Source organism: Saccoglossus kowalevskii, chromosome 14 (genome assembly GCF_978046115.1).
Source record: "Saccoglossus kowalevskii chromosome 14, keSacKowa6.1, whole genome shotgun sequence".
Taxonomy (NCBI): domain Eukaryota; kingdom Metazoa; phylum Hemichordata; class Enteropneusta; family Harrimaniidae; genus Saccoglossus; species Saccoglossus kowalevskii.
Window position 1 is genome coordinate 33,249,622 of NC_140654.1, and position 14,211 is coordinate 33,263,832.

The 14,211-nt window shown below is 33.4% G+C and overlaps 1 protein-coding gene across 1 annotated transcript in view; it reads right to left on the reverse strand.

Annotated features, from left to right (window-relative positions):
- The window catches only part of LOC102805645 (uncharacterized), a 36,758-nt gene that overhangs the window by 3,981 nt on the left and 18,566 nt on the right, over positions 1–14,211 (reverse strand). Inside the window, exon 2 of the mRNA XM_085507746.1 lies at positions 352–1,003. Coding sequence (XP_085363872.1) covers positions 352–1,003 — 652 coding nt within the window. The remainder of the gene's footprint in view (positions 1–351; positions 1,004–14,211) is intronic.

Genomic DNA, 14,211 nt, shown 5'->3' on the forward strand with positions numbered 1-14,211 from the left:
CATTACTTCATCAAAAAACAGTAATCGTCAAACTATCCAAATAATTTATGACACCCATAAGTACCCATCTTATAACTACATACGTCTTTTCACCATAACAAACACAATTTTGAAATATGATGAGAACCTTTTACCATAGACACCAATATTAAATTGTGCAAAATCACTCGTTTATGGATATTTTTGGTGACAATATATTATTATTTGGGTTCATGAACAACAAGAAAACACACAACCATAGCGTCAATGTCAAGGAAATCCTATGATTTGATTTAATGGTAGACAACTATGTCAGGTTTGAAATTACAACTTATAGTTGGAATATGATATGTGTATTCAGCTGAAACATACCTGTGATCTCTGAGATGGTCTTGTCTACGGAAAGCTTTATGACAGATATCACATGTGTATGGACGTTCATCAGTATGGGTGCGTTCATGAATCAGCAGATTGTAAGACTTTGTAAAGTGTCTACCACAGTATTTACAGATAAACTCCTTCTTAGCTCTGGTAGGACCTCTTCCCCTCTTTCTTTCCCCCTGTGGTGGCGTTGGTTGAACCGGTGCAAACCCAGTCTTGAATGTGTTATAATTGCTGTAGTTACTTCTCTCAGGTGGGTAACTCTGGGTTGCAGCAAGTGCCAAGTTTGCGAAGTCAAATTTGGGTTTGGTCGGTGGCTGAGGGGCTGCCACTAAGGGTGTCAGGTGTGTGTAGTCAGGATTGTGCACTGGTACATCTGGTGCTGTATGAGGTGGGATGATTGTTGGATACGATGGATATGAGTGATGATTCCACGAATGTGTCAGCGAGTTCATTGGGTACAGCGATGTGTGATCAACAGGCGGTTGCCAACTGACTGAGTTAGGTAAATAAGTGGCAGGTGTCAGACTACTAGGCAGGCAAAGTTGGTTTGACAGTTGCTGCTGATATTGTTGCTGACTGGTTGGAGTTAGTGGTGGTGTTGGAGGTCCTGTGGGTTTCAATCCTTTCTTTTGAAAATCAGCTGTGAATGCAAAGATCAAAGAAATTTTTTTTAATTATATATAGTTTGGGTTTTGAGATTTGTAGAGAATTATATTTGAGTGACCACGCCAATCACTTACATCTTTCACACACATTAGTCTTCCAGTTTTGAAGAGATTTTATATCTATGTTTCTGTTTTTTCAAAATGGGTCCATAATTTTTTAACTTTCAAATTTTCAATAAAAACATGGTTAGATAAAGTGATGTAATTCTATATAACAAATTGGCCACAAACTGGGGGGAGGGGGCAGGGGGCAGGGATTATCACTCACATCACTATCAGTAGAGCCATTTCTAGATCACCAGAGATTTTCAAGGGACAAAGACTGCAATTGAAACTGTAATCAAACTATTATAAATTTTACCTTCAAAGATTACCACTCCCCTAAATCATTTTTTTTTTCAATTCACAGTCAAGTTCAATCAACAGTACTTGTGTGTGCCAGTACCAGGTGTTTGTATCACTAAATTTACAAAAGAATAAAAAACCAACATTTTTAAGGTCATCAAACACACTCATACTTAACCTAGTGTTCAATTGACTTATACTTTCACCCAGTTTTCACTCACTACTGAAACCAATAACAGTATTTATTACTTTAATTCCCTCATATGAATCTGATAAGAGTCTAAAATACCTTGGAATATGTTTATTCCAAGTCTTACGCTTTTTTCAAATTGTTCACCCCTGTCAAGCCCTAGAAATGCAGACAATATGCTGCAAGGCATCGATAAGCACAGATAACTTGACGGGTTTAGAGGACAGTGCATGCATTGTTTTCACTCTTTTTATGCACACATTTTACTACCATACTGCCTAAACACCAGTAGTAGAAATGTGAAGTAGGTGAACCAGGTGAAACCCCAGACGATTTAAGGTAGCACGGTTTTGACAGTAATTTGCATCATTCTTCATGGAGGTGACAAAAAGTCAAGTGTTGAGAACAAAGAGAATTTAGTTGATGAAAAATGACCTTTTGAGAACGTGATGAATGAATAGTATATCACGGAATGGTGTGTATTGACACGACAAAACCATCAAGAAGGCATTAAAAGCAATTTCTGTTCAAAAGTTTAGTAGACACAACAGTGATTACTGTATAAGTTGATATGTCAGAAAAACAAAACTTGCACACCATTCTTCCTTATTCACAAAGTGGAAGTTGTCAGGAAACATCAGAGCATTCCTTTTTCTACCAATCAAATCTTGATTCTCAAGAATATCTTTGTATGTTTTAATCTCTATATAGATAATTGAATTCAGTTTCTTTTTATAAGAATGTAAACTAATGTTCTCAGGCAGATATCTTTGTGAAACATAAATTACAAATTTAAGAATCATGGTACATATACTGTAGCAATGTCATGTGGACATTAAACCTGTGAGAAAGAAACTGTCCACACCCAAAACCATGAGAGTTTTTTTCTACAAACTTTGCGCCAAATCATTCATTGTGTCACCTTAGCAGGCTTCATTAGTGAAATTTACATTAGACATCAGGACACCGGCCGTACGTGTCACATTATTGGAACAAAATGGATGAAGTCTGTCCATCAATGTCAGTCAGAGACAGTCAATTTAGTTGGTTTTTTACTTGCTTTCTACTTTACTCCTATTGGTTGTCATCTCTAACAGTGGCAGTTCACTTGTAGCATAATTGCGGTGCTATTAATCATCAATCAAAACTTTGGTACCGGGGTATACTGCGATATATTGCCGTCACATCTAATCTGAAACCATTCAGTTTACAGACACATTTTGCACCAAGAATCCTTGGTACAGTGTCATTATTGAGAAAGAGTCTGACAACGATGGCGTCTACGTACGTGAGAATATCGGCATATGGGTATTATGCGACAACAGCAAGATAAATGTGTTTTTTAGCCTATCAGAAAAATACTGCTGTTGCAGTTTATCACTTCATGATTCATGACATGGCTTACGCATTTCTTAATTTAAGACATTTGAACAGAATAAAGAATGAACTAAATACGTTATTGTAAAATACTGTATTTTCGCTTAGAATTAATTTTCGTTATTTTCGCTGGAGGAATGATTCAGTGGTAAATAAAATCCAGCAAACATACTTTTTTTTTCATGTTTGACAATTTAAACTTGTCAAACACCAGTGAAAATAAACTCCAGACAAAACACCAAAAAGTCTTTTCAGCAAAAATTAATTCCTGCTAAAATAAAGTATTTTACAGTAGTAGAAATTAGAATAGCTATGAAAATGGTTTATTTCAGTAATCTTGCATAATTAGATCTTATTTGACATTTATATCTGAAATGGTGTACAGCACATTAATATATTGCACTATTCCATTTAGCTTGAAACTTAAATTTTTGCTTTTTCCATGACCTGAGAGAAAACGTCAAAATATCAATGTCAAATAAAAAACCTATCGGTAATTACTTTAGTTTGGGAGTAGGGGTGGTGGTGATCATAAAACATTTCTATTCAACAAATTTGAGACCTTGCATATAACATGATAGACCTTAGTGTTAAAAACTCTTTTTTTAAAAATCTAAATAGATCTAAAGTTGTTTATATTCAAAAATATTGTTTGTTTTAATATTTGACATGCACACACTGATAAGCCAATTATGAAATCTGTTTATTATAAAAACATGTTGCAGCATTCCTGAAAAGTTTTAGGTGTAGGGGTGGCAGTAAAAAATTAAAGAATTTTATTTTTTTATCTTACATTGATCTTTTGATGTTTTCCATAATTTGGTTGTGATTTGGTGTATGCAAATTAACTGTACAAATTAAAACAAAATTATGCAAATTATCTTAGCCCCAAGTGAAAACATCTGAAATCTCATTTATAATCTTTTGTAAAAACTACTTTTGTGAAAAAAAAAAACTCAATCAAGGACTAAACCCAATCTTTGTGCAAACACACGAACTGAAATGATTCACGACTACTGTTCCATAAATCACTCTTTCAGTTTATAATAACAGAATTGTCGCTTCCTGACAAGCAGCTTGCCTCATGATATATTTTCACTGAGTAGCTGTACTTCAGACACACGATTAATTTGTGGTTTTCTTGCTACCTGACTTGTGCACTCAAAGGTCAAATGTGTTTTTTCGTTCCTCAGAAATGAACAACTGGTATAGAAACTGTCTTCTGTAATCATTATGTTTAAAGCCATCATTTTCCCACCAAAAAATGTTGATAGATTTTGCACATTTTAAGCTATTTTTCTTTTTTAAATTTTAACAGATCTTGCTCAAAAATTTGGAAACTACATTTACTATGAAGATTTATATACATGTATATGTATGAAAGGAGCAATATCACAATCCAAAAATACTAGTAGTATAGTCCAATGTTGCTGTTCTTATTATATATTTTTACTTAATACATTACTAATGTTTTCAATATTTCAACTTCATTGATGTTCATAACCAAAAATGAAATGTAATATCTCTTTAGTTAGCAATAAGGTCTATTCTATTCTATTCTATTGTGAAACGTACAATAAATGATATTTATTCAATGGTCAAAGAGCAATTTTGCAAAAATGATTTACTTTATGACAGAAAATTTTAAAAATATCATCAGCCACAGTTTTTTTTTCTGCTCTCAGTCAAAATACCAAAATGATGAGTAAAAAAAGGCATGATATGATGTCATATAATAACCAATACAAGGTTTTACTGATGTGATGTCATATAATAACCAATACAAGGTTTTACTGATGTGATGTCATATAATAACCAATACAAGGTTTTACTGATGTGATGTCATATAATAACCAATACAAGGTTTTACTGATGTGATGTCATATAATAACCAATACAAGGTTTTACTGATGTGATGTCATATAATAACCAATACAAGGTTTTACTGATGTGATGTCATATAATAACCAATACAAGGTTTTACTGATGTGATGTCATATAATAACCAATACAAGGTTTTACTGATGTGATGTCATATAATAACCAATACAAGGTTTTACTGATGTGATGTCATATAATAACCAATACAAGGTTTTACTGATGTGATGTCATATAATAACCAATACAAGGTTTTACTGATGTGATGTCATATAATAACCAATACAAGGTTTTACTGATGTGATGTCATATAATAACCAATACAAGGTTTTACTGATGTGATGTCATATAATAACCAATACAAGGTTTTACTGATGTGATGTCATATAATAACCAATACAAGGTTTTACTGATGTGATGGTACTCATTGTTTCTGTCACGAACACGGTATGTACAGTGACTGCACAGTGACTTGACACACATAGTAAATGCAATACTTCATACTTGATGACAGAAACCTTCATACTTTACATACACTGTATCCATAGAATTGGCAAAATGCAGTTATATTTCACTATGATTTTTTTGTTATTTTTTTTTAAATATGAAATTGAAAAGTCTTAAATTTGGTCTCAGATAATAATACCATAGAGCCTACCCAAAGCACTTGTATATACCTCTGCTTTGCCAACAGAAAAATGTATATATAAATTCAACTAAATGCATAGTACTGTTCATATTTTTCTGTTTCAATTCATTGAGAATACCATACCTCGTAAAAAATCTATGACACAGAATATATGAATTAATCCGGGACCATCTGTACACACAGGACACATTTAATAACACGACATAAGGACTAATTGAGACCACAGTAAGAATATTTGACATACTATTATAAAGCACACAAAATCAATTTATAATACTATATTGCATCTTCTTAGAGGTCATAGGTCAATTAATTGTGACCAGTACAGATGAGTCTAACTATAAGAGAATATTGCAGTCACATAATACAGTATTCAGTATATATACTTGTACTAAACTAAACAGACAAGTAGGACCTCTAACAACAAATATGGGAGATTTGGCAAGTGTTGTTTACATGTTTACATTAGGTTCAAAATATAGGCAGTAGGTAAAAGGTCATGAGAAGTGTGCCTTGTAGGGATATTTGCAAATGGAAGAAAACATGACAACGCCAACCCGCTGTGACAATGACACTGAGAGATGGCTAGTGCTGCCTTTGCACTTGCCCAAGAAATGGATCCAATCACCTGATTGATTGAGATGACAAATAACAATCCATCCACCCCCGTTCAGTCAAACGTGGGAGCGTATGTAAATGATGTTTGAATACGAGTTGAGAGTATGACATGAAGTACGCAACACAAGTGGCTGTCTTTGTGACTGAAGAGTGACGCTGCACAAGGAGGACTAAACATGTTTAAAAGCACAGAAAGGGTGGAGCAGCCCAAATGGATCACTTTGTATTGGGTGAAAAGCTCAATAAAACATATAGTAATTGACATACACCGCCTGTCCACATGGAACAAAATAAATCACTACTGTTCCTGTTGACCATAATCAACTAGCGCCACTCAACTTGACTGTGCACCAGAATCTATGTTCTCAACTAACAGGACAGTTTATCTTTTTTTCTTCAATAGTTCAAATCAATTAACATTTCATACTTAGATCTCACGCAATTGGGAATGTCTGAAAAAGCAGAACATTTCTCCTTTGATTAGATAATTTTCCTCATTTTTAAACCACTTCTTATTTCTCACACCATAAACAAACCAAGCAGACATTTCTTTCCTGTGTCTGACATGTGATAAAAGAATTCCTGAGTTGAAATCTACTCCAGTAAGGTAGTAGGAGTATGTGGGTGCCTGGACTCAAGCAACATAAAACCTTATTTTATAAACAGGTTGGTAATGTGTTATTATTAGTGACAGAAGACACTCTTCCAATGCAGCCCTGTTTAGTAATTCCATCTCCATCTGAACAATCTTCTAAGGCTACTTTGTTCAACTTAATACAGTAATAGCAATAAGTGATTTTGACAGCTGGTAAGTGCTCCTGTGCAGTGGATAGAAAGCTAAAGCTGCTGTGATTAAGCTTAAACCATATTCAGCATACACTATCTATGCCTAAACACACAGTGTTAAATGGATTTCTATGCAAGTTCAAAGTAAACTATTTTGTTAAAGTTTTTAATCAGTTATGCAGAGTTTACTGAGTCGGATACTGCACAACTTTTTGTTTCTATCCAGTAATATGACAATGTAATCAGTGTTCAAACTTTGACTTTGACTCAGGATTTTACACTCTTTTGTCTTCATCACTCAGACAGAGGTCAAATTGCTGAAAACCAATGCAGCAGTGTTTGCAAACTCCAATGAATATTTTCAGTTGTCAGGCCAACCTGATATCACTGCATCCACCATCTTCATTCATATAGAAGTTTTCACTTTTCACAACTCAAATCAAAACACTTTCACAAAACACCAATATATTCATTCTTTTTTTTGATACAACTAGAGGAAAAATTGCCAGAAATCTAGTGCTAAATGTTTCATTTCAAATTGAGAAGTGTGGCGATTTTTTTTTTAGATGTCAATTTACAAGAAACAAATGGTAAGGTTACCGGTATAATCACATTTTTAAGTGAAGGGAAAACAACGAAAATTGGAAACATATGAAAACTTTAGGCAAGACATCATGGTCCTTAACTTTAAAATCTTGTACAAAAATTAAACGAGAGTTGACCACATACATAACGATTGCCCTAAATAAATGGACTGCAATGAAACTAGTGGTGAATAAACTACTTATACTTATCTTATACTACCTGGAGTGCTAGTTATAGTGAGTAACACTTTATAGGTACTTTATTTTAGCTAGAATTGACTTTCATTGAAAAGATATTTTAACTGTTTTGTATTTTTATTTCACTGAGTTGAAATGTAGAATAGAGGAAAAAAAACAGTATTTTTCCCAGAGTTTATTTTCATTGATTCATTTTTTTAACAGAACAAGTGAAAATAAAGATTTACCAGACTTTTTTCCCAGTCAACTACTGTGTGAATATAATTCTGTCTAATCCCTGATCTGACAGCAAGATTGTCTACATAATGCCAGCTACTGCACAGAGAAAGAAGTGTCACCTAAAACCAAGACACCATGCTGTTTAACGCCTTCACTTGCTACTTGATCACTAATCCTTCTTTTCTCACAAAGTACATAACTTTCTGGGGATAATTGAAATTTGAGTAATTTAAATCTGTTTGACATTTTAGGTATTTTAAGCGGAAACATAATTTTGTTCATTATCAGCCATTAGTCTTTCAGAGTTGCGAACAATGTTACTCTTTTTCATTGGTGTTTCACAAAAATTCAACTGCAAGAATGTACCAGACACATCAAATTGTAAAATCATACAGTATTATATAACATTTTTACTTTGACCATGTACATGTACCTTCTGTCAGAAACTACTTTATATTTGCTATATTCTGGGGAACTGAAACTGTAATTGTTAACTACTTTTTTTCAATATTTTTGTTCTAAGTCACTGTTGCATAAAACAAAAAACATATTCAAAATAAATTTACAGCTGAATAAGTTATTTCATTGTATTTGTATTTTTATTCTACATGTCCAAGACAACTTCACTATTAGAACTGCAGCTATATCCAATTATAAGTTTCTATAAGCAAACCGTACTATGCGCTGTCGAGGAAGAAATATGTGCAATAAAAAGGTTTACAGCAACTTAAGTTGTTCTATAAACTGTTTGTTAAAGTGGGTCAGTTTTAAAATAACAACATTATTGCCTGTACAGATACATGCCCAGTAGCTTGTAGTGATGGATTGTATATATACGACTGCTTTCTTACTACCGGTGCTGCCCTTGCAGGTTTTTACTGATAATTTAACTTATATGTTTTGTTATTTCACTGGCTGCGTAAGTATTGGATGAAGCTAAGCTGCTAGCATTGGGATTAGTAAAATATGTTTATCGAAACAAACAGAAATATTAAACTGAAATAACATCAGTAGCAAAGAAACAGTATTTAAAATGATGAACTCGGTTAGAAACAAATTACAAGTTCTTCCCCAAAAAGGGAAAATTTTTTTTTGAAGAATTATTTGAATGTGTGTTGAACACAAATCAAATCATGCTAAAATTTATTGTTTTGATAATTTAACCTAAAATCTTTGACTATTCTTGTATTTTAAAATAATTCATACATTTTAGGGATTTAGTGCCAAAGAAAATTGAATAGAAAAAAAATAGCCCATCAAAATTGTTGTTAAAAATTTGATCAAAACTTACAGACTTTTTTTATCCTGTCTTTTTGGATCAACATTTATGCTGAAGTTAGAGAAAAGTTTTGATAATGGAAACATTTGGGGGGATGGCATTTAAATAGGGCTTAACAAGTTTCATACCATAGAGCAATGAATGTAAAACATTTTATAATGATGCTAGACACTAAAAATATGAGCCACTGTTGGAACTACTACATTGCAGCAAACAGTGAGATGGCCTTCTAACAGAGCCGACAAACTAAGATCAAAGACAATGCCTACACACATCTACAAGTCTTCCTGGGTAACATCTTGAATTCATAGAGATGAATAAATACCATAAACACTGAACTTATCTAGATACTTAACAGAATTAATTACGCTACTATAATGAGATGAAGTGAACATATAGCAACAGTCTCATCACATTTACATGTTATTAAACTTACTTTTAAATTTAAAAAAAAATTATATGATGATTAAGGACAATTCTGTTGTTTAGTTTTGATGTGAAAACTAATTTTGAATGAAATTTTTTCATCCCTAATCATTGTACAGCAGTATACTTCTAAACTGTCTCGTTGATTATCGCAATAAGCAGTTTAGTCGATTTCTACATTTAGTATAATTAACCCTAATTGCTATCAATAAACTAAGTTATAAAATAAAGTTTAAAACATATTAAGTAGGTGTGAACATTGCAATGTGTGTGGTATACCTAGGTGTGTAGCATATAACATATAAGCTAACACCAGTGTGTGTAGCGTCATAGAACTAGTTTCATGGTAGCATATAGTGTATAACACCGATTCATTCAGCTTACAGAAATCTAAAAAAATCTTCCTCTTCTTGGCAAAATTTTATTTTAATTTATGACTATAAATCATGTTTTAAAATTAACTGAATTCAAGACGCGAGGTCAGAAAACAAGACAAAGAAAGTCTACAACTATACTAGTTTTACTGAGCGTCATTTGACATGCACAAAAGTTTAAAAAAAAACTGTAAACCAATCACAAAATATGTGATGAAATATTTGAGTTCTGAAAAACATAATTTAAAGCAGTGAAATTTAAAACTTGTTATCGGTTTAAAGTCACATGACTTTATGATTGAGTTGCAAAAATCTATGGCAATGGCAAATCATATTTACAGGGATAGCATGCATTTGAGACAACTGAAACTGATCCTCAAAACAAAAAACATTAATGAAACTTCAACTTATTAAAATGAATTCATTTTTGTTAAAAAAGATACGATTGAAATTACTTAGTTTACAACATTGTTGATAATGAATCAAATAGTAAAGTATGTTGGAGTAGAAGCAGCATGGTGGTAACCAGCACAGAAGCATATCAGTGATATTTGTGGGAAGTTAGCGAGCAGCGGATCAGATCACTACCACACACACCGTTCTCTGCTTTATAGTCTATTTAACGGCACTAGGATTTTCTCTATTATTTTAGCATGTAGATAACATTTTAGAAAACAGTTATTGTTAATGATGGTTGGTGAAATGAGACAAAAACAGTGAACCTGTTTAGTATACGGCAACTCAGAGAAACTCATTCGTTGATAGTCAATGTTACAACAGATTCTACGGCAGCAGCCCAAGGTGCAAGTACAATGAAATTTAACACAGGGCAAATTAAGATGAACTTCACCCAACTGATGGTTAAGGAACAAACCACCACATGCTTGGTTAAAATACTGGGAAATAAAAAAGTTTGATGCGTTTAAAAAAAACAACCCTTAACAGTCATACCTGTGGCAGCTTTAGGCCAGAAACACCAATTTGAATCCCTGCAAGCGGACAAGTAAAATTGCCAACCGTAATACATTGAGACTGGAGAACCTTCCATCTTGACTGTTACACTGTCTTATGTCTGTACTACTATGTGAAGCTACAGTTTCAACACTGCCAGTCAGCCCTGCACCTACTCATAATAGATCCCCATCTCAAAACAATAATTAAAAATCCATTTCTCACTACTAGTGGTTGGGAGGAGTATGATTATGATTGACCAATCACAGACTGGCTTACAAATGCATCTCATTAAAGAATGACACTGTAATGGTGATACTATTGGGTAGGGCCAGGCAAGTCAACACTATGGATGTAAAACAAAGTCAGTGGATTTACATTTGAATAGTCAGTCTTTAATCATGTTAATACAACTTAGTCACTGGATAAACAAATCTTTGAAATGAAACAGTGTTTGCACATCCATCCCAGCAGCTAGTCAGTGTTTTAAAAAAAAAGAGAGTTTACTCGTACTCGACACCGTGCATGGTACAGCGTTCAGCAACCAACTTTAGTCACCCTTTGATTCCCTCAAGTATGCTTAGAAAAGGAAAGGAGTAAACACAAGTTCAACCCACTACAACAAAGTTGAGAGAATGGAACGAACCATTTGGGAAATAGGTGGGAGGGGCAAAGCCTGTAATTACATTTCTTATCTTGCATGCACTTTTAACTGATTTTATCATTTCAACATATTGATACGAAGACTCCAACTTGTCAAACACCGGATGAAAATTAATAATTGTATTTCACCTAGTCCCCCCTCACAAATATCTATAGATGGCATCCTCTTATATAAAAACATAGCGAGTGCCAAAGACAGGTAGCCTAAGGATGGCAGGCTGATAGTTATAGTGATTTCCTGGGAGGGGTGGCGTGTCAACTCAATGTTGGTTGAAGTGGTGACTGCATATGATTAGGTTGGGCCATGGAAGGACTGTGCAGAGCACTGACGACGAGGAATAGTGTTAGATAAAATCACTTAAAAAACGAAAGAAAAACATTGTTGCTGGCAGGAGACAGAAAGAGTCTTATAATTAGTCCCTTACATAACAAAAAAGAACAGACAGAGTAGCTGAATAGGTGTGCCTATAGCAATGTTTTGATGGCCTATCAGATCTATATGTAACACTCTTTTGAAAGGATTACATGTCCTAGTTTCCTAAGCTTTGCTCACACATTGTCCTGCAAAATACAGAGCTAAGCTAGAATGCAAACAATCTTTATCAGAGCACAGTTTAAAACTGACTTCTGTGCATAATTGCATGGAAAGTATTAGGGACTTAAAAAAAAGACAATAGTCTTTATTTAAATTGTAATATACTGCCACATGATAACAAAGTGAAATGAAAATTTAGAAATTAGATTCACATTTTAACAAAGTTAAAGTAAAGTTTTAACATGGCATTTTCCATTGTTTGAGCTTAATAGAGGACACTTCATGACAACTGAATTGTGGGAATACTGCACATACACTGACACCAATAGAACTTTGCAGAGATTTCTTTTAACTCACACACAATGTTGGCATGTTAGCTCTGTGTTTAGTTTCAAATGAGGATAACTTTTTTCACATGAACAACAATAGCATACAATTTAGGGGTACCATAGAAACTAACTCTGAGTCAAACTCTGGAGCTATAAATTAAAACAATACAGTTGTGACACACAAAATATATGAAATATAATCAAATATATATTTTTAATAAAGCAATGCTTTTTGTTACTGGTAAACATATTGTCCTGATTTGTTTGTTTGAATAGGAGATTTACAGTAAAAAAATTATTAAAGTATATGCATTCATATACTAGTATGCAATGGATATTTATTATGAGTACACTGTTGACTACATGACTGAGAAAAGGAAAATTATTATTATTTTCATCATTTTTTTGACCAAAAATTAAAAAAGTTACCCAAAAATAAGTACCTTGATATGTTATGTACTGAGGTTATGTATTAACCAACTTTCAAATATAAGTAAATTATTAAAAGAATTTAAATTTTTGTAGTGCAAGTTTGCTAACAATCCTGTGGTAATACTCATTGGAACCATCATTGATTTGGATTAAGTTGTCACAAAGCCTGAATGTTACTGACTGAGTGGCAGAAATTTTGACCATGAACATTTTGGCCATGGCATTGGAATATTCAAACACCTACACATGAGATATCCAATGCAGAGTGTTGGGGAGGAATGGAAAGGTGTACACCAAAGCAAGCAGCATATCATTAAAATTGAATTATAACAAGACTGAAAGCAAGACTGGTCAATCACTGGTGACCTGTGTACGTGAAAGAATGGCACCGATGTGGAGAGTGAATGCCGTTTTTCTCTTTCTCCCAAGATCACTTTCCAATGCTATGTTTTTCTTAATTCCTGGAATGTCAGTTCATGCATACTTTGGGAACTGATTTAATTGCAGCATTGTAAACTGCTGTTAGAATAACAATATCCATGGTCTTGTTTAATTTTACTGTATACAGTTTCATAAGTGAGATCAGCACTTGAAACAAAGATATACATAAGTTTTTGGAGGTGACATTCAATTACCTGACTGGTCATCACACACTATATAATAATAATTGAAAACTAACTCAGAAAAAGAAGCAGACAAAAAATATTGAAAGTGTGGAATTTAGAAAAAGAAAAGTTATAATTGGGACTCAATCATCATCCAGTATTGACTCAAGACATGGGTTGACAGGATTATAAATAAATGTGAAATAAAAAAATGCAAAAACCCAGAAGTCATTTGTAATAATTTATGACAAAAAATATTGACTGCTAAAAGTAAGTTTACTGCATGTTCTTGACAGATTTACCTGTCAGTTTTTTTATGGTAACATCCTATCTCATAAAATTCTCACTGCCACCCTAGTTGTTACTTACATCCAAGTCAAAGTGTAAAATTACTCAGTTTCAAGGCAGTTCAATCCAAACTGATAACCCAGACATTTAAAAAAAACTGAAAACCAAGATATGCAAGTCTCAAAATGTCTGAGTTGCTATGAGTATGCCAAGTGATTCGGGAATGTAATTTACCTTGAGAAAAACGATTAGCAATGACTTTTACAACCTGAAGATGTATTTATGATGGCAAGTTTGATTTATTAAGTTTAATAAAAGTTGGCAGATGTAGCCGCCATAAATCCATCCACAGGTGTGTTATCATCAAAATCTGTTGTTGATGTTTACAAGAGCATCCCATCAAGTTCTCCCTTGAGTTCAATATCATAGTAACAATGTATGTGATTAGGCCAGACCC